This window comes from Ranitomeya variabilis, chromosome 6 (genome assembly GCF_051348905.1).
Source record: "Ranitomeya variabilis isolate aRanVar5 chromosome 6, aRanVar5.hap1, whole genome shotgun sequence".
NCBI lineage: Eukaryota > Metazoa > Chordata > Amphibia > Anura > Dendrobatidae > Ranitomeya > Ranitomeya variabilis.
In genome coordinates, this window is record NC_135237.1 from 135,003,547 (window position 1) to 135,025,625 (window position 22,079).

At 45.1% G+C, this 22,079-nt stretch overlaps 1 protein-coding gene across 1 annotated transcript in view; it reads right to left on the reverse strand.

Moving 5' to 3' along the window:
* CPNE4 (copine 4) overlaps nt 1-22,079 on the reverse strand; it is an 828,774-nt gene that overhangs the window by 55,880 nt on the left and 750,815 nt on the right. The window contains exon 13 of the mRNA XM_077269031.1: nt 12,784-12,835. Coding sequence (XP_077125146.1) covers nt 12,784-12,835 — 52 coding nt within the window. The remainder of the gene's footprint in view (nt 1-12,783; nt 12,836-22,079) is intronic.

The following is a 22,079-nucleotide window of genomic DNA, read 5'->3' on the forward strand; positions in this document are numbered from 1 at the left end:
CAGAGGACCTGCTGATAGGCCCCGTCGCGGCACCCCCTCTCCCTGGGACCTATAGACTCCGGCGCCTTACACCCTGGGATCGGGCTACGGGTATGGAGCACTTCTTAAAGGCCCCGATCTCGCCGATCAGCTTGCCGAGCGAGGTCTATGCGGAGCTACGGCCGCCAGAGCGAGAGTAAACCTCGATGCCCTGGATATGTAAATAGTTAACTGCTTGTTTCCCTGTTTTTCTGCTGCTTTGCTAAAACCCGTCTAGGGTTATTCTTAAAGGGATCCCTTTGTTGACCCGGGATCCCTATTGCTTTTTGTTTGTTTCCCACTTTTGCTCCAGTTATTAAGAGACTGCCGAATCATGGACGGTGAGTGATTCAAAAACTGATTTTGTAAATAGTTTGCACCTTCTTAAAGGTGCTCTCTACTGGTTTTACATAAAGAAAGGACTCTTTGTGAAGATATTGATCTTGAAAGCATTACCGGAGTCCTTATTGCGAACAGACTTGCAGCTTGAGAAGTTGCACTACCTCATAGAGACTTGGTCCCCTCTTAAAGGGGATGTTCATTGATAGTACTTAGAGAATGATGATGCTCTAAAAGAGAAAGTAATAATGCTGATATGTGAAAGTTGAATGTAACTAACTAGTTGATTGTAAGAAATGTTTAATGATGTTGATAGAAAAATGAGGACAGGAAGTGAACCCGTAGGGGTTAGTTAGTGAGTCCTCCTAGGAGCCATACAGAGATGGCTCAGTGATCTTGAACTGAAAGAAAAATGATATGTTCTATACTGTGTATAGTAGTGGAAGGACAGTAGGCCCGGGCGGAAAGGGGCGGTCCTGTATAGAAAGGAGAGGCAGTAGGTCTGGAGCAGTTAGGACAGGCGGTCCTGCAGACATAAAGTAGGAGAATGCAAAAACGTTGAGTAGCCTTATAATGTCTTATAAGAAGGTCTTTAGTGGATTTAGCGAGTACGTCCTTAAAGGCAATGTTAAATTATTGTTCAAAGATTTTGCACTTAGTAGAATACCCGGTTGGGTAAGAAAAGTTATTTATAGTCTGTTATCCAAAGTATTTAACCATGTTTGTAACGTTCAAGTGTCCTCACCTCCCATAAAGGGAAGCTCTGTTAAAAAGTTTACTTGTACTTGCACTTTCAAAATTGTATGTCTTTTTGCTGACATGTATTGTTGTTTTCTTCCCAGTCCAGGAGTACTGGATTTAACCGGGGGGGAGTGCAGCGCCCCAGAGTCCTGGTCGTTGCAGTACTGTGGCTCCGCCGCTAAGGGGGGCTATGGTACGTCTGATGGCACTGAAGGAGTTCATCTGACCAGGTATCACAGACACCAATACATTTCACAGTCTGGCCTCCAGGGGGAGCTAAGGGTTCTATTTAGTAGGCCACTCCTCACAATCTGGTAAAACTGGGGGTTAGGCAGGAAGTTAGGAAGAAAGCTGACTGGGTTGGAACCAGGCAACACCTTGTGGCAGAGGGTGTTGTGGGGGAAGATTCAGAGAGGTCCCTGTCAGGGGTGGGATCCTGACAGAGGCCTAGCAACCAGAGAGAACGTTACGGGACCGCGCCAGCACGATATAGCGGCGGTATCCCAAGAAAGGACAAGAAGCGAGGTTTATTGTACTGAGTGAGAAACGAGATCAACACAACAAGGAGAATACCAGTAGGAGTCGTGCTGTAAGACGAGGCAACATCCTATTGAGGCGCATAACCGGTGGCCGGAACGCCGAGGAAGTATAGAGCTCCAAGCCAAACTTCAAACCTACGGCAGGACAGTCAGTTACAGGCGGGCTGTCTCACCCAGACCCAGGAAGACACAGGGGGGTAACAACAGGAGTGGGGCGACGCTGGAGTCCCGGAAGAGCTCCGAGCCTCCCCGTCATACGGGTGCGTCCTAACCGTAAGATCAGGGGGACGTAGAGGGAGAACATCAGATCAAGTTGTGAGGGAACACGAGAAACAGACACAACAGTTGTGGGGTACTATCCCGTAAGCACAGCAGGGGAGGACCACAACACAAGCGCAGGAAGGTAGGCACAGATTTCCACCTGCAAAGGGAACTCTGGAGGTGCCATCGGACCGGCCGGACTTGCGCAGCCCTGTTAACCGTATTCCGGATTGAGGATTCTGAAGCCTTCAGTAAAGAGGTAAAGAGACTGCAACCTGGTGTCCTCGTTATTGACTGCGACCGGCACTACACCGCACCATAACATCAGCACCATTCCACCACCTTTCATTGTGCGCCCCTCAGCAGGGTCACGGACCGGGTCTAGCCACCGTGACAACCCCAGAGCAGAGACTCAGAGGCCTGGTACCGGGTACTCCTCAGCCCTGCGACAGTGGGGGCGCTACACATAGACCAAATGATGACAAAGACCCAGTAATGACAAAGACCTAGTTATGACATAGACCCAATAATGACAAAGACTCAGTGATGACAATATCTCTGTGATTAAATAGCACCAAGAATAATAAAGACCAAGTGATGACAAAGACCAATGATTACATATAACCAAAGATGACAAAGACCCAGTCATGACAAAGACCTAGTGATTACATATAGAGCCAAGGATGACAAAGACCCAGTGATGGGTTGAAAATTTGGAGAATAAATCTCGAAAGCTTCCTTTCCACTTTCTTTTTTTGTTGGATATTAGGTTAGAGGACTGAACCCTGACATTGGGGGCACTGGAGAAAAATGTGTTTGAAATTCTGTTTGAACACTGTAAGATCAAATGAGCTATTGGTCACTTTTACGATCTATGTGCTGCAGAATATGTTGGTAATTTACAAGTACATGAACTAATGAAGCTGTGAATAAGCAGCAGAGTAAACTAATCCATGTATGATATAATCATCGTGTGCGTTTGCAATTCAGAGGGAGACCTCATTTCATGATTTTTAATGTGCCTTGGCAGTTTCACATTATGGGGCTGGTCACTAGTTATACTGGTAATAAAAGTACTATACTGAGAAGTGAGACGATGAACTTGAGAGGGAAGAAATTTAGATTTCTCAGTTTCGTGGATGATTCCTTCCAGCTTGTGTTTGTAGTAATCATAAATTAATAAATAACCCCATAATGGAATAATAACTATGACTGCAGGGAGAAAGAGAACCACAAAGACTGATCATTACAGAATTGCTACAAACATGACATTAAAACAATGGCTTTACGATCTATAAAATACCAATTGTCACTCAGGATAACTGGCCCAGATGTGTATTCTGTAAATGCTTTTCTTTTGACACTTTATCGGGGAAATGACAGATTGTTATTGCATGAGATGCAGATAGAATACAAATTTCTCCTTAAATATGGAGCTGTGGCACCAGTTTGACATTGTAACTTTACATATAAACTCAAAAGTACAGTTTAGGAGATCTGTCACCCTTCATGACAAGTCTCTTTAGGTAAGCACATGTGTTCCTCAGGAAAAATAATTTTGGAGCATCTTTTCTCAAAATTCTGCATTATGCAGTTCCTCTCCTTTTCCTTATAAATATTGTTGAATAAGTTGACATATGGGGGTTACCATTTTCTTTGCCAGAGTGATTTGTCATACATATTGTGACACAATCAGCATCAATTTGACAATGACTATGAAGTGACAAACTGCCAACTAATAACACCCAATTGTCTATTTTGTTATGCATTTCTTGGCCGCATAATAGATGAACCTCTAAAAAAGATACTTTTCAACAATTCTAATATTTTAACCCATTAATAACTTAGAGAGAAGATTTTCATCATAGAGTGCTAAGGACTTTATTAAGCGGGCTCAGGCGATGAGCCTGCATCATACCAGGCATCTGACTCTAACTGCGGCAACCAGAGCTTGTGCTGCTGATCACTGCAGTTTAACAAATTACATTTTTCCACTGTCAAAGGGCATTTAAACAATAAGTGTAGCAACAAGATAATGGGTTAGCATGGCAGCTAGGGGCCTGCTGAAGGTACCCTTAGCTGCCATCTTAGGCTACTTTCACACTAGCGTTTTTTTGCCTCCGTCGCAATGCGTCGTTTTGGAGAAAAAACGCATCCTGCAAAAGTGCTTGCAGGATGCGTTTTTTCTCCATTGACTTGCATTAGCGACGCATTGCGACGGATTGCCACACGTCGCATCCATCGTGCGACGGATGTGTCGTGTTGTGGCGGACCGTCAGCACAAAAAAAGCTACATGTAACATTTTTTTGTGCGACGTGTTCGCCATTTCCGACCGTGCATGAGCGGCTGAAACTCCGCCCCCGCCTCCCCGCACCTCACAATGGGGCAGCGGATGCGTGGAAAAACAGCATCCGCTGCCCCCGTTGTGCGGCGCTTCCACAGCTAGCGTCGGTGCGCTGCAACGTTGCATAGCGATGTGCAGTGCACGACGCTAGTGTGAAAGTAGCCTTAGTCCTCCTGTGAAGCTCAGCCACAGGCTGGGCTTCATAAGTGAAATACAAATTCATTATATACTGAAATACTGGGGTGCGTATAACATACATGATCAAATGATAGCAGATGCAAGCCCTCTAGGCGGACTAAAAATCTAAGAATTAGAAAAATGTTTTTAAAAATAAATATATAACGGTTTATATCACCCTCTCCTTTAAAAAATAAAAATAAAAATGAACCTATTTGGTATCATTGAATCTGAAAAAGTCTGTCTAATCTATAAGAATAAAAAATTATTTAAACCGTATGTTAAATACTGAAAAGAAAAAAATGTAAATGCCAGATATTTTTTGGTTCCACTTCCCTAAAATAACACATAGCAAAAGGCAAACTGTCATATGGACCCCAAAATTAAGAAAAAAAGGAAGGTAAATCTCCACCGTGAAACTTGGATAAAAGTTCAATTTATTTAGACAAATACATTAAAATCCTTATTTCATAGTGATACAGCAAATAGTGGAATTCATAGTGCGACCAACGCATTTGGACCTGTTAAGGTCTTAATCATGGTATAGTATATGGTGTGACCAATAGAACATATATAGGAAACATTAACAACCCAAAAATTATATCAATAAAACATCAGCTCAGTGCACAAAGCAAAAGCCCTCACTCAGTTACAAAGTTGTCAATTTTTTAACCACTAAAATATATATAAAAAACCCTTAGAAGTTTGGTATAACTATTATTATATTGACCAGGGTTGTAATATTACCAGATTATTTTTACCACAGAATGAATGGTGTAAAAACAAAACTCCAAAAATAACGATAGAATTGTATTTTGTTTCACCATTTCACCCCACTTGGATTTTTTTCCCTGATTTTTTTGTACATTTCATGGCAAATTGATGTTTCAGTTTTGATCTTATACATAGTTATAAGGTGCTGAGTGACAACCACTAATGAAATCCAATACAATGAATGTAGCAGCTCTCCAGGTGTGTTAATAGGCATATAAATGTTATTAACCCTGACTAATGGTAAGGTTTTAATACTAGAGTTTAGGACCATCCTTACTTTGGGTACACCTTAACGCTAGTAGGGTGGCTTTTAAGCTTTTTTTTAAATAAAAAATGGTGTTTACTTAGTACCTAATTTATGTACATGCACTATTGCTTTTACTTATTTACTTGCAGCAGGGTATTTGTTTATTTTGTTTTTGTCTTAGGTTTTGTCTGTTTAGTTTTCAATGTGAACATACTCCTATTTTGCATGCATACCAATTATACTCCAATTAATTTTTTTGGTTTAATGTCAGATTTCTGCACTTAGTGCAGGTAAGGCTGCGGCCTCCCTTCTTTTGATCTGGACATTACATTTATATACCGTATTTTGCGGATTATAAGACGCACTCCAAATTTTAAGGAGAAAAATAGGAAAAAACCCTTTTTTTTATAAAATGGTGGTGCTTCTTATAATCCATGCATCGTATTGCTTACCGGGGGTGGTGGCTGCGGTGAATCAGGGTCCCAGGGTCGCTGCTGGAGGAGGCAAGAGTGGAGCATTGCTGCAGGCTGCAGGCTGGGATTTCAGCGCTGAGATCTCATCTCACAAGATCTTGGTGCTGAGATCTCCATCTGCGCATGTGCTGCCCTGGCAGCCATTTTCCTGGAGTCCACCACATAGTAAACCATGTAAGTGCAGGGGCTCTGGGATTTCACAAAATGTTGGCAGAGCCCCCGCCCCACCAAACACCGGTAGCGTCGCACATCCAGACACCCACTAATCCCAGCCTGCGGCCTGCAGCAATGCTCCACTCTTGCCTCCTCCAGCAGCGACCCTGGGACCCTGCTCCACCGCAGCCAATAAGATATATCCGCATTATAAGATGCACCCCCATTCTCCCCCCAAATTTGGGGGAAAAAGTGCGTCTTATAATCTGAAAAATACGGTAGCTTCTCATTTACTGTGTGTCCATATTCGGGAGCCGGTCCTGCACGGCTCTTATTCACACTGATGTCATCATGACTCATGGTAAAGTTTTAATACTAGAGGTTAGAACCATTCCGATTTTGGGTACACCTTGACGCTTTTTTTTTTTTTTTTTATCAAAAATGATGTTTACTAAGTACCCTATTTATTTATATACACTATTGCTTTTACTTATTTACTTACATCAGTGTATATTTTTATTTTTCTGTTTTAGGTTACATCGATGTTATATAAAGTTATATTCCCCCTTCTTGCTGCATTGCCTGTGTAAGTGGCTGCTCTTGCATTTTAATTCTGGACCAGGCGGGTTTGGATGAACAGCGCTATAGTTCCCAATCAAATAGGAGAGTCTTTGAAATGTCTTAGCATTAATTTCAGTAATCCAATATATACAGTGGAGAAGTGGCTCTGTGATTATTAACATTTAAAAACCAAGGAGCAGCTGGATGAGCCTCATTTGGAGTACAGAAGTCTTTCCAGCATCTTAATGATTGCATCAGGTTGCTGTGGGGTATTTACAATAAATTGAATAACCTTCCATAGAGAAGTTAGAGGCAATATATGTTTCTGAAAGCATCTATCTTGATATTTTGTCTTGTATGTAAATATTGTAGGGCATATTACATACAAAATTACTTGCGGCTGTACAACAGATGGGACCTGGCCCTGCTGCATCGGCTTATGTTGGAAGTATAAAATAAACCCATGCAACGTTTTTTGATGTGTGTAGCTGCACATACTATCCAGATATCATGAAGGTTGTGCATAATCATTTAAAGACAGGGAAATAAAACTGGCTGTATTCAGGGATGTAAACAAAGCATTAATATAAAAGAACTGGGCTATAGAGAGGGCCGTGATACAAAGTAACCTGATTTTTTTTAGGACTATTTAGAGGCCATTTCTCTAAGATTGGCGTTGCACATGACAGTCTTCATGAAGGGGCGTCGTAGGGTAACACGCACTAAATGAATTTAGAAGCGCACACCACTTAATGAATTCTGTGTACCTTATAAGTGGCATGCACCTCCGTTTGTATCACCAGAAATGCTACCCTACTCAGGCATTGAAGTAACATTTTTAGTATAAGTAATAGTGTAACTTTTCATGAATTTGACATCTGGGTACCGCCACATGTGCTCCCACCAATACTTCGCCTATTCTGAATCTACTCTACCCACTTTGACGGACCTGGTGAGAACTGTCCAGAAGAAAGAAATCTGGAGTAAACACTTTGATGAATCCACCATATACAGTATAGACCAAAAGTTTGGACACACCTTCTCATTTAAAGATTTTTCTGTATTTTCATGACTATAAAAATTGTACATTCACACTGAAGGCATCAAAACTATGAATTAACACATGTGGAATTATATACTTAACAAAAAAGTGTGAAACAACTGAAATTATGTCTGATATTCTAGGTTCTTCAAAGTAGCCACCTTTTGTTTTGATGACTGCTTTGCACACTATCCTGAATTGGCAATGGCACCAATTCCCTGGCAGGCCAGTTATTGATGCTCTTAGCATGGGTACAGGTATCACAGCGACATCAGAGGTCATGGAGGACCACCAAAACAGTCTAGCAATGGCCTTCCGGGTGGCTGAGATCCCCGGGTGCCCACTGAGAGCAGAATCGTGGAACTCCCGGAGAACCCTCAACCGGAACTGAACTGGGACAAAGAGCTTACTATCAGGCAAAGAGGGAGGAGCAAAAGACTGAGCCTCCCGAATTTCATGCTCCAATTCAAAGGATACTTCAGCAACAACCACCCCGTGCTGAGGAATGGAGGAAGGAGGTTCGGAGGGTGATATTAGATCAAAACTGTGAGATAAGATATCTGCCTTGACATTCTTGTAACTAGGCCAAAAGGTGATAGAAAAATGAAAACGAGAAAAAAAAAGTGACCACCTTGCCAGCCTAGGAGTTATCCGCTTGGCAGACTCAATGTAAGACAGGTTCTTGTGGTCCATAATCACCGTGATCCGATGAACCGACCCCTCCAAAAAGTGAATGAATTCTTCAGAAGCCAGTTTTATGGCCAATAACTTCCGATTACCAGCATCATAATTCCTCTCCACAGAAGAAAACTTCCTGGAGAAAAATGCACATGGTCTTAAATTGGTCAAAGTATCGGGTCCCTGAGAAAACACCGCCTCCACTCCCACCTCCGTTGCATCCACCTCTACAATGAACGGTTCCGATGGATCGGGCTGAACCAATACAGGAGCAGACATAAAACACTTCTTTAATGCAGAAAATGCTTCAACTGACAAGGGTGACCAGACTTTGAAATCAGCCCCCTTGATGAATTTTTAGATAATAATTGGTGAAACCCAGAAAACGCTGCAGACTCTTGAGGTCTCTGGGTTGCACCCAATCAACAATGGCCTGTACCTTCCTGGGATCCATCCAAAACTCATTGGCAGAATAATAATAATCCCCAGAAGTGAAAGCTATTGGACATAAAACACACATTTCTCGGGTTTAGTGAACAGAGAATTTCCCCGTGACCTATGAAGAGGAGCACGTAAATGACCAATGTGGGATTCCTTGTCAGGAGAGAAAACAAGGATATCATCTGGTATACAACCATAAAGTGCCAGATAAAATAAGAAAAAACATCATTTATGAAGTTCTGAAACACCGCGGGCGCATTCTTGAGACCGAAGGGCATTGTCATGATCCAGGTCGGGGTTTGCTTCTTGCTCTTCCTTCCTCGGCCTGGTTATGGTGGGGTTAACCTTTCCTTAGTGTGTTTGGTGGTTTCCTACAGTGTATGACTCGGCTTCAATTCTTAACCCTGCCTCCTGCTTTCCATCTCTGTTACTATGTTTCCCGTCTGGCTTTGACTGGCTCGTACCCCGATTACGTCTTTTGTCTCACATTTTGGATCCCGCACTCCCGTCTGGTTCCGATTTCTGGCTTGTCTCTGACCATGTGCATTGATGTGACTTCCGGTACTTTGTCCTCCTGTTTGTTGCTGACCGGCCTGTCTGACTACTCTGCTATCTCCTGGTGGCAGTCCTCACTTTACACTGTGGTGCTACACGGTGAGTGATACCTTTTTCCCCTTACCCATGCCCACTGGTGGAGGTTGCATTACAGGCATGACCAAATTTTCAAACAGACCCTCGGAGGTGAGAAATGCCATTTTCCAATCATCCCCTTCCTGAATGCCGATAAGGTTATATGCTCCCCTGAGATCGGGTTTGGAAAACGACTTAGCCCCAGACAATTGGTTATAAAGATCAGGAATGAGTAGGAGAGGGTAGGTATTTCACACCGTAATTTTATTTATTTCCCAGAAATCGAGGCACGGGCGTAAACCACCATGTTTTTTCTTAACAAAAAAGAATCCAATGGCCACAGGTGAGACAGAAGGATGGATGTGACCTTTGCGTAGACTATCAGAGATATAGTTTTTCATAGCAGTACGTTCCCGGCTAGAAAGATTGTACAAAAGGGCTTTGGGCAATTTAGAACCCAGAATAAGAGATTAAATGTACAATCATATGAACGATGTGGTGGCAAGACCTCAGCCTCACCAACGGTGTCTTATCAATGGCAATGATATGGATGGGAACCTCTAGCCTATCTATCCCTAGCTTTAACTTGGGCACCAGACTAGAGTCAATGAAGTTCATGGAAGATCCACGGTCCACAAAAGCTGAACTGGATATGCAACCACCTCCATAACACAGTTCCACCTCTAACCAAACTTTTCGAAATGATGAAAATACATCAATAGGGTCCCATTTAAGTCAACAGAGTAATCAAGCATAGTCTGCTGCAGCTTCTAACCTTTACAATGGAAACCTCTGCAGAACTATACCTCACAAACAATGTAGAAGCAGTTGTGGAAGTGTATCAAGTCATGAACGAAGGAGATTTCAGAGTACCTTAGTAGAAGAATTCTTCATTCTAATCAGGCTGAAAAAAGTTACAAAACCATCTCTTAAGAGTATGGACTGTACCTAATTCACAATTCAGACAGATTGTGTACAAATGGAGGAAATCAAGACCATTATTACCATCCACAGAAGTGGGAGACTAACGCAGATCACACCAAGAGCAAGTACTATAATAGTCTTCAAGGTCACAAAGGATCCCAAGATTCCTAAGCAACTAAAGGTCTCTCTCCTAATAGCTAATATCAATGTTTGTGAGTCCTCCATAAAGAAGGCACTGTGTGTGCATGGCAGGATTGCAAGGAGAAAAGCACTGCCCATCTGCAGTTTAAAAATCTATAAACAAAAATACTGCATTATAGCATATAAAATATTTGTGCAGGTATCATAGTTTTGGCCTAATTTGCTGTGTCGGAACCTGGACAGCTGGCCATTATTGATGGAACAATGACTTTTGAATTTCTATTAACAAATTCTAAAGAAAATGCCATGTCATCTATCCATAAGCTAAATTTTAAGAAAAATTGTGTCATGCATAGTGTTGAGCATTCCGATACTGCAAATATCGGGTATCGGCCGATATTCGCTGTATCGGAATTCCGATATCGAGTTCCGATATTTTTGTGATATTGGAAATCGGAATCGGAAGTTCCTATAAGTTCCCAGGCGTGTGCGGTGCGTATGGTTCCCAGGGTCTGGAGGAGAGGAGACTCTCCTTCAGGCCCTGGGATCCATATTCATGTAAAAAATAAAGAAGAAAAATAAAAAATATGGATATACTCACCCCTCCAACGGACCCTGGACCTCAGCGGTGCAACCGGCAGTCTCCGTTCCTAAGAATGCAGTGAGTGTAGGACCTGCGATGACGTCGCGATCTTGTGATTGGTCGCGTGACCGCTCATGTGACTGCGACGTCATCGAAGGTCCTTCACTCATTGCATTCTTAGGAATGGAGGCAGACGCTTGCACCGGTGAGAGCCAGGGTCCGTCGGAGGGGTGAGTATATCCATATCTTTTATTTTTATTCTTTATTTTTTTACATGAATATGGATCCCAGGGCCTGAAGGAGAGTTTCCTCTCCTTCAGACCCTGGGAACCATCCAGGATAGCTTCCGATATTTGTGTCCCATTGACTTGTATTGGTATTGGGTATCGGTATCGGCGATATCCGATATTTTTTGGATATCGGCAGATCCAATCCGATACCGATACTTTTGAATATCGGAAGGTATCACTCAACACTAGTCATGCAGTGACACAATGACCCAAATCGCACAAGTTATTCTACAAACAATGGTTAAAGAAGAATGAAGTTAATGTTTTGGAATAGGCAAGTCAAAGTCGAGACTTTCATTTTAAAGAAGTGTTGTGGAAGGACCTAAAGCGAGTAGTTCATGGGAAAAAATCCCTACTGGCATAACAGAGTTAAAAGCTTTTTTGTAGGGAGGAATGGGCTAAAATTCCTCCATGTCAAAGAGCAGGACTAATCAACACTGGAAACGTTATTGCTGCAAAAAGGAGGCGCACCAGATACTGAGAGTAAATGTTTAAATACTTTTGCCACTTACAGACATTCGATATTGAATCATTTAAGTCTACTATTTTTTACTTATTTACTTGATATTGTGTTCTTTATCTACTTTTAGGATTTCTTTGATAAATTCCCGTAGTTTTAAGTCACATTTATGCAGAAATATAGAGAATTCTAAAGGGTTTACAAACTTTCAAGCACCACTGTAAGTTGTTGGTAGATGTGACCTCTAGCATAACAAACATAAAAATAAACATATTCTTGCTGGCACAAGGTATTATCTACTCATACATTTAATATGCGAGTGCCGCTAGAGATTATTTTAACACACTCTAGATAAACGTTCATGCAGACATCCATGCAACATGGTTTTTGCACATATTACAATGGCTGCAGGATTCCTGAACGTGATAGCTTCTTATAGTTCTATGAGGCTGTTACACTTGGGTCGGGAGACCCATGGCCATTCGTGCTGCACGGACGTCTGCATGAGCCATAAAAATGAGCTCATTTCATTTCCCCCAAAGGTATTTGTGGTATTTAAAAGAAAATAATTGTGGTGTGTTATTCACATGGGAAAAATAAAAAAAAGATCTTAAGATGAAGAGGTAATAAAAGCAAAATCAATCTTATTTTCTTCTCAAGTTAGTAAAAATGAACCCCTTCTATTCCCATTTTTGGAATGATACGCTGCTCAATTATCACCCTCTGAAACAATTTCTTCTACTTAGGACCTGCCTATGGTTTTGGATGCTAAAAACACATAGTAAACATAAAAAAATCACCTCCATTCTTTGAGCAAATCAGTATTCCGGTGTCCAGGAAAATTGGTCTGAAATTGGACCGGAATGCATGGACTGGCCACAGGTCTCCTGACCCCGAGCATAATTTCATGAACAAATACATTACATCACAACAATTACATTGTCCACCATACAAATTAAACTTTACCTGCACATTCTGGGTTGTCTTCATTAAAATTTATTGCAAAATCATGGGAAACCTTTACAAAAATAAAAGCAATATTTAGGTAAGTCTTTATAGCTCTATATACATCAATGTAGTATTGACAGTTAAATACAGATCTAGAAATCCAATATAATGTATATTTGTAGTAGAAATTGAAAACAAAATTACAAAATTGAAAAAAAGCCCCCTGCAACAGATACACCTTAACCATGCAATAATAAAAAGCCAAAAACACACTCCTGTATTTTTATAGGAAAGGTTTCCTTCATGACAGACGAAGGCAACAGTATAGTATTTAATATATCAGTTATCAGTGATCATTTTAGAACTTTTGAAAGCTACAGTATGAATACAAGTTTGATAAATGATCACTTGGAATTACAAAGTTGGAGCTTAATTATGGTGCTTGAACCCTCTAGGTTCAAGCAACATATTGTAATCCTATTTCTTATATTTTATTAATATTCTTCTTCTCCGTGTTTTCCGCAATTAATGGGGCCCAAACCGCTCGGCGCAAAGACCCCATTCAGGCGGCATTTCTAAGCCCTCGGTGTGCTACGTATGTATTTTTGCAGTCGATCCGATTTGTTTCTGTTTTTCCGTGTTCGTTTTTCACTCCCCTCCTTCCCAGAGCCATAACTTTTTTATTTTTCCATCAATTTGGCCATGTGAGGGCTTATTTTTTGCGGGACGAGATGTACTTTTGAAGGACATCATTGGTTTTACTATGTCGTGTACTAGAAAACGGGAAAAAAATTCCAAGTGCGGTGAAATTGCAAAAAAAGTGCAGTCCCACACTTGTTTTTTGTTTGGCTTTTTTGTTAGGTTCACTAAATGCTAAAACTGACCTGCCATTATGATTCTTCAGGTCAGTACGAGTTCATAGACACCAAACATGACTAGGTTATTTTTTATCTAAATGGTGAAAAAAAAATTCCAAACTTTGCTAAAAAAAAAAAAAATTGTGCCATTTTCCAATACTCGTAGCGTCTCCATTTTTCATGATCTGGGGTCGGGTGAGGGCTTATTTTTTGCGTACCGAGCTGGCGTTTTTAATGATACCATTTCGGTGCAGATAAGTTCTTTTGAGCGCCTGTTATTGCATTTTAATGCAATGTCGTGGTGACCAAAAAAAGTAATTCTGGCATTTCGAATTTTTTTCTCGCTACGCCGTTTAGCGATCAGGTTAGTGCTTTTTTTATTGATAGATCGGGCAATTCTGAACACGGCGATACCAAATATGTGTAGGTTTGATTTTTTTTTAATTAATTTATTTTGATTGGGGCGAAAGGGGGGTGATTCAAACTTTTATATATTTTTTATTTTTTTCACATTTTTTTTTACATTTTTTTTTACTTTTGCCATGCTTCAATAGCCTCCATGGGAGGCTAGAAGCTGGCACAACGCGATCGGCTCTGCTACATAGCAGCGATCTGATGTTTGCTGCTATGTAGCAGAAAAGCAGGTGTGCTGTGAACGCCGACCACAGGGTGGCGCTCACAGCTACCGTGGATCAGTAACCATAGAGGTCTCAAGGACCTCTATGGTTACAATGTAGAAGCATCACCTCCGATCATGTGACGGGGGTCGGCGATGCGCTCATTTCCGGCCGCCCGGCCGGAAGCGCCAGTTAAATGCCGCTGTCTGCGTTTGACAGCAGCATTTAGCTAGTTAATAGGCGCGGGCAGATCGCGATTCTACCCACGCCTATAGAGGGCACATGTCAGCTGTTCAAAACAGCTGACATGTCCTGGCTTTGATGCGGGCTCACCGCCGGAGCCCGCATCAAAGCGGGGCTTCTGACCTCGGACATACTATCCCGTCCAAGGTCAGAAAAGGGTTAAGCAAAAATTTTCCAATAGGAATTAATGGCAAACTTTCCATGACCCCCAACTGACATGGATTGAAGCCACAGCGCAGGTGCACTAACCTTACAAAGATGGCAGCTATGCAAATGTACGGTGTCCATTTTAGGACATGATCATTTATCAAAGTCAAGCATCAGAATAATGTGACTGACTTGTGACTTTGACTCGTAACTCGTAACTTGGTGCCAAAGCGGCTACCAAGTGGCCAAAGAGGCTACAGAGGTGCCGAATGTGCCAAAGTGGCTACCAAGTGGCCAAAGTGGCTACCGAGGTGCCAAATATGCCAAAGTGGCTACAAAGTAGCAAAAGTGGCTACCAAGGTGCCGAATGTGCTAAAGTGGCTACCAAGAGGCCAAAATGGCTACTAAGTGGCCAAAGTGGCTACCGAGGTGCCGAATGTGACAAAGTGGCTACCAAGTGGCCAAAGTGGCTACCAAGTGGCCAAAGTGGCTACAGAGGTGCCAAATGTGCCAAAGTGGCTACCGAGGTGCCGAATGTGCCAAAGTGGCTATCAAGTGGCCGAAGTGGCTACCAAGGTGCCGAATGTGCCAAAGTGGCTACCAAGTGGCCAAAGTGGCTACCAAGGTGCCGAATATGCCAAAGTGGCTACCAAGTAGCCAAAGTGGCAACCAAGGTGCCGAATGTGCCAAAGTGGCTACCAAGTGGCCAAAGTGGCTACCAAGTGGCCAAAGTGACTACCGAGGTGCCGAATATGCCAAAGTGGCTACCAACTGGCAAAAGTGGCTACCAAGATGCCAAATGTGCTAAAATGGCTACCAAGTTGTTCTGAGGGTCTGAGGGAAGCACGCAGGGAACTCCTGGCACTTAGTGCCAGGTTTCAGCTGTGAGAATCAGCTGACACCCAGCTCCGATCCGCCGCCCATCACCCATGTGCACGGGCGATCAGCTTCGATGTAATGTACTATCCCATCCATGGTCATAGGGGCCCAGCCCACATGGACAGGATAGTACCTCGGATGTCAGAAAGGGGTTAACTTTTTCTAAAAGAACAAGAAATGTGAGTCTATAATTGACCTGGTGACTACTGTGAGAATTGAAAAAATGTATATATATACTGTGTATATATATATATATGTTAGGAGTCGAGTTTCCTCTGCTGCACAGGGGGAATCTCGATCCGTGTCTGCTGCGGTCTCCCATTCTCGATCGGCCACAGTGGAGCCTGCTCAGCGGAGACGTCGGTCCCAGCATCTCACTGAGTCTGATTCAGTGCAAAGGGTTATTGCTGTCTCTCCAGGCTCTGCTATTGTACCCTGCACTGATCTATGGCGAACAGGCTTTTCTGGGACTAAGTCCTGCTTTGCACACACTGAGCATGCCCAGGGTAAGATCTCTCACTGGTGATCAAGGGTCACATGTTCAGGTACTGCAGCCAAATCTATTGGGCTTTCTAGGAAGGTCCTGTAGGTACGCAGGCTCTGTAGCAGTTTCTCATTGGTCCTCTTTTGGAAGGTCCTGTACGTGCTGCAGCTATTTAAGGCTCGCATGGCCGCACGGCCATGCGCTAGTATCTTCTAAAGTTACATGCTTTGAGCCACTGTGGTCATATGCGTGAATGTGTTCAGGGATCCGGCTGAAATAAGCCCCTAGAATGCTGGCACCTCCGGCGAGGAGATTGTGTATGAGAGTATTCAGGGACCCGGCTGAAATAAGCCCCTAGAATGCTGGCACCTCCAGCGAGGAGTGTTGTGCGCATGCATGACCACTGACTGCTCTCTTTTGGGTAGTTAGCCTGTGTCTCTGTGAGAGTTAACAGGACACAGAGCTTTGCTTTCTCGGCCGCTCTGTGAAGCTAACAGAGCTGGTTAATACCGCCATATTGTGCCGCCATTCACTTAGCGGCAGGATATTTCCTGAACGGTGGATCCCGGGTTGCGAACGCACCAATCACATCAATAAATATATTCGGTGCATTCCGCAAACCCTAACAATATACTAGAGCCAGGGTCTGGCTAAGTAGTGGTGGACGAACAGTGATTGCAGGGGTACATCCAGCTGCTGGAGAGCCGGTTGGCATCTCTCGAGCGTGCAACCTCGGCGGTGGATGTTACCGCAATTGCTGTTCAGGCTGCTAGCGTGGCTGCAGCAGCTTTACCCACTGCCACCTCTGTTCCGACCTTATCCCACCTTCCGTTGGCTGAAAAATTCTCTGGGGACAGTAAGTCCTGTAGGGGATTCGTGAGCCAGTGCGGTATACATCTCGAGCTCCTGGCTGCACGTTTTCCCACAGAGAGGGCAAAGGTGGGATTTGTAATTTCTCTCCTATCGGACAGAGCTTTGGAGTGGGCTACGCCGCTGTGGGAGCGCAACGATCATGTGGTTCAGAGTGTTCCTCGGTTTCTGGGCACTCTGAAGCAGGTCTTCGTAGGACCTCAAGTCACCCATGATACGGCGCTCCAACTGCTGGCATTGACTCAGGGTTCGACCATGGTCAGCCAATTTGCCATTCTCTTCCGGACTTTAGCGTCTGAGTTGGAGTGGTCAGATAAAACCCTCATCCCAGTATTTTGGAGGGGGCTGGCTGACCATGTGAAGTCCACTAGGGAGATTCCCGCTACACTGGATGAGCTCATATCTATATCAACTCGCATACATAGTGTAAGCAGAGGTTTCGGCTGGCTCCCACCTTCGCCAGACCTTTGGAATCTCCGGTCCAGGCGCTCGAGTCACATGAGGCCATAGGGGGGTCACGAGCGGGGTCTAAGTCCCAGGCCGCTCATGCCCTTAAGGTCTGTCATGTTTGCCGGCAGTCCGGACATCTTGCCTCCAAGTGTCCGCAGCGGTCGAGGAAACGTCAGCATCTAGTGGCAGTTGGAGGCGGTACATTAGACACGGCGACGTTTACCTCAAAATTGTCCTTCAAGGGGACAATTACCATAGGCCCATCCACTCTTATGGTAGAGCTTTGCATGGACTCTGGGGCGGAGGGTAATTTTATGTTATCCGCTTTCGCTCAGCGACACGCAATACCCCTGGTGATGCTCACCAAGCCAATAACCATTCGAGTAGTAAATGGGTCGACACTACCTTCACATATTACACGCCAAACCATCCCTTTCACTCTTTCTGTATCTCCATCACATCAGGAGATTATTTATCTTTTGGTCCTTCCTGAGGGAGTTGATGAGGTCCTGTTGGGGATACCCTGGCTTCGTTTTCATTCTCCTCATATAGAGTGGTCCTCAGGGAAAATTTTGGGATGGAGTAAATCCTGTGAGGGTAGATGTCAGAGGGAGTGCGTTCAGGTTGCTACAACTGAGGTACCCGCAGATATTTCCTCTCTCCCCAAGCACTATTGGCCTTATGCGGACATGTTCTCCAAAAGGGCTGGGGAGACCTTTCCGCCTCACCGCCCCTATGACTGTCCTATCGATCTCTTGCCTGGTGCTGAGCCTCCCCAGGGTCGAGTCTATCCGTTATCTCTCCCAGAGATGGAGGCAATATCTCAGTATATCCAAGAAAATCTGGCAAGGGGTTTTATTAGGAAGTCAGTGTCACCTGCAGGGGCTGGGTTCTTCTTCGTGCAGAAGAAGAGTGGAGAATTACGTCCATGCATTGACTACAGGGGTCTTAATGCCATCACCGTTAAAAACAAGTACCCACTACCCCTGATATCTGAGCTCTTTGATAGGCTATGGGGAGCAAGGGTATTTACTAAATTAGATCTGCGGGGTGCTTATAACCTGATTCGCATCCGTGAGGGGGACGAGTGGAAGATGGCTTTTAACACCAGGGATGGGCACTATGAATATCTGGTGATGCCCTTCGGGCTCTGTAATGCCCCAGCCATTTTCCAAGACTTCGTGAACGACATCTTCCAGGAGATGCTCACCACCTCGGTCGTAGTCTATCTGGATGATATTCTCATCTACTCTCCAGATATTGACTTCCACCGGAGAGATGTTCGCAAAGTCTTCGACCTCTTACAGGCAAACTCCCTCTACGCCAAGTTGGAGAAGTGTGTGTTTGAGCAGGAGTCCTTGCCATTCCTTGGTTATATCATCTCTGCCCAGGGTATGGCTATGGATCCTGCCAAACTACAGGCTGTGATGGACTGGCAGGAACCCCATTCACTTAAAGCGGTGCAGCGCTTTCTGGGGTTCATCAATTACTATCGCCAGTTCATTCCACACTTTTCAACTTTGCTAGCTCCCTTGGTTGCCCTCACCAAGAAGGGAGCAAATCCCAAGTTGTGGTCGGAGGATGTCTGCAAGGCATTCCTTTCGATTAAGTCACACTTCGCTAGCGCTCCTATTCTACATCGCCCCGATGTAGATAAGCCATTTATAATGGAGGTGGATGCCTCATCCGTTGGTGCTGGAGCAGTCCTTTTCCAAAAGGATACTCAAGGTCGGAAGCATCGTTGCTTCTTCTCCAAGACCTTCACACCAGCGGAGAGGAATTATTCCATCGGGGACAGGGAGTTGCTAGCAATTAAGTTGGCTTTTTCTGAGTGGAGACACCTCTTGGAGGGAGCTCGCTTTCCCTTCCAAGTATTCACCGACCACAAAAACTTGGTGTACATACAGACGGCCCAGCGGCTGAATTCTCGCCAGGCCAGATGGTCCCTGTTCTTCTCCCGGTTCCATTTTACTCTCCATTTTCTCTCTGAGAAGAAGAACATTCATGCCGACACTCTCTCCCGCTCCGTAGTGTCATCTGAGGAGGAGGATGAGGAGCCTCGGCTTATTGTCCCCTCGGAGAGCTTGAGAACTGTGGCCCCAGTTTCGCTAGAGTCCGTGCCCCCAGGCAAGACTTTCGTACCAGCGAATTTGCGACCGGAGGTTCTCTCTTGGGCTCACTCGTCCAGAGTGGGTGGACATTTTGGAACCAAGAGGACATCTGAGCTTTTGGCGAGGACGTACTGGTGGCCGCATATGGACCGTGACGTCAGGGACTATATTCGGGCGTGTGTCTCCAGCGCCCAGAATCGGTCTTCACGACAACAGCCTGCTGGGTTACTTTACCCCATGCCGGTGGCAGACAGGCCCTGGGAGATGGTCGGGATGGACTTTGTGGTGGGTTTGCCCAAGTCTCGCGGCTGTACCATCATTTGGGTCATCACCGATCATTTCTCGAAAATGGTGCATTTGGTGCCGCTACCACGGTTACCTTCTGCAAGGGCGTTGGCGACGTTGTTCATTAAACATATCTTCCGCTTACATGGAATGCCTGATAAAGTTGTCAGCGACCGGGGTCCCCAGTTTGCATCTCGGTTTTGGAGAGAGCTCTGCCGTTTACTCAGCATAGAGCTGAATCTCTCCTCTGCATATCATCCCGAGACGAATGGGTTGGTAGAGAGAACCAATCAGACTCTGGTGACATACTTACGACATTTTGTCTCTGCTAGGCAGGATGACTGGGCATCTTTGCTACCTTGGGCGGAATTTGCCTTGAACAACGCCGTAGTTGATTCCACTGGTCAGACTCCTTTTCTCCTTAATTACGGCCAGCATCCGCGTGTCCATGTGCCCATGCCCCTGTCATCCACCAATTCTAGGGTGGCAGACTGGGCGGTGGAGGCACGTGACATCTGGGACCACACAAAGGATGCCATCCGGGCATCCAAGGAGAGAATGAGGGTCTCGGCTGATACACACCGGCGCCCCGCTCCGACCTTTGCTCCTGGCGACTTAGTGTGGCTCTCCGCCCGTAACATCAGGCTGCGAGTTGAGTCCACTAAGTTTGTGCCTCGCCACATTGGCCCATTCAAGGTTCTGGAACAGGTGAACCCTGTGGTCTACCGTTTGGCTATTCCTCCACGCCTAGGTATCACCGATACCTTTCACGTTTCCCTCTTAAAGCCCGTTCATTTGTCCCGGTTTTCTGAGTCATCTGCCGGGACATCGGGTTCATCCACGGATGAGTTTGAGGTGAATGCTATCGTGGGGTGCAAGATGGTACGTGGCAAGAAATTTTATCTGGTGGATTGGAAGGGTCACGGTCCAGAGGATAGAACCTGGGTGCCTGTGGAGCACATTCGGGCTCCGCTGCTCATTGCAGCTTTTGAGCATAGCGAGGCTCAAGGAGGGGGGACCGTAGGAGGGGGGGGTAATGTTAGGAGTCGAGTTTCCTCTGCTGCACAGGGGGAATCTCGATCCGTGTCTGCTGCGGTCTCCCATTCTCCATCGGCCGCAGTGGAGCCTGCTCAGCGGAGACGTCGGTCCCAGCGTCTCACTGAGTCTGATTCAGTGCAAAGGGTTATTGCTGCCTCTCCAGGCTCTGCTATTGTACCCTACACTGATCTACGGTGAACAGGCTTTTCTGGGACTAAAGGCCCCGTCTCACATAGCAAGATCGCTAGCGAGATCGCTGCTGAGTCACTAGTTTTGTGACGCAACAGCGACCTCAGTAGCGATCTCGCTATGTGTGACACGTACCAGCGATCAGGCCCCTGCTGTGAGATCGCTGGTCGTGTCGGAATGGCCTGGACCTTTTTTTGGTCGTTGAGGTCCCGCTGACATCGCTGAATCGGTGTGTGTGACACCGATCCAGCGATGTCTTCACTGGTAACCAGGGTAAACATCGGGTTACTAAGCGCAGGGCCGCGCTTAGTAACCCGATGTTTACCCTGGTTACCAGCGTAAATGTAAAAAAAAACAAACAGTACATACTCACCATCTGATGTCCGTCAGGTCCCCCGGCGTCTGCTTCCTGCTCTGACTGACTGCCGGCCGGAAAGTGAGAGCAGATCACAGCAGTGACGTCACTGCTGCGCTCTGCTCTCACTGTACGGCGGCTCAGTCAGAGCAGGAAGCAGACGGCAAGGGACACCGAAAGGCGAGTATGTACTGTTTGTTTTTTTTGGTAACCAGGGTAAACATCGGGTTACTAAGCGCGGCCCTGCGCTTAGTAACCCGATGTTTACCCTGGTTACCCGGGTGCTGCAGGGGGACTTCGGCATCGTTGAAGACAGTTTCAACGATGCCGAAGTCGTTCCCCTGATCGTTGGTCGCTGGAGAGAGCTGTCTGTGTGACAGCTCCCCAGCGACCACACAGCGACTTACCAACGATCACGGCCAGGTCGTATTGCTGGTCGTGATCGTTGGTAAATCGCTATGTGAGACGAGGCCTTAAGTCCTGCTTTGCACACACTGAGCATTCCCAGGGTAAGATCTCTCACTGGAGATCAAGGGTCACATGTTCAGGTACTGCAGCCAAATCTATTGGTTTTTCTAGGAAGTTCCTGTAGGTACGCAGGCTCTGTAGCAGTTTCTCATTGGTCCTCTTTTTGAAGGTCCTGTACGTGCTGCAGCTATTTAAGGCTCGCATGGCCGCACGGCCATGCGCTAGTATCTTCTAAAGTTACATGCTTTGCGCCACTGTGGTCATGTGTTTGTATGTGTTCAGGGATCCGGCTGAAATGAGCCCCTAGAATGCTGGAACCTC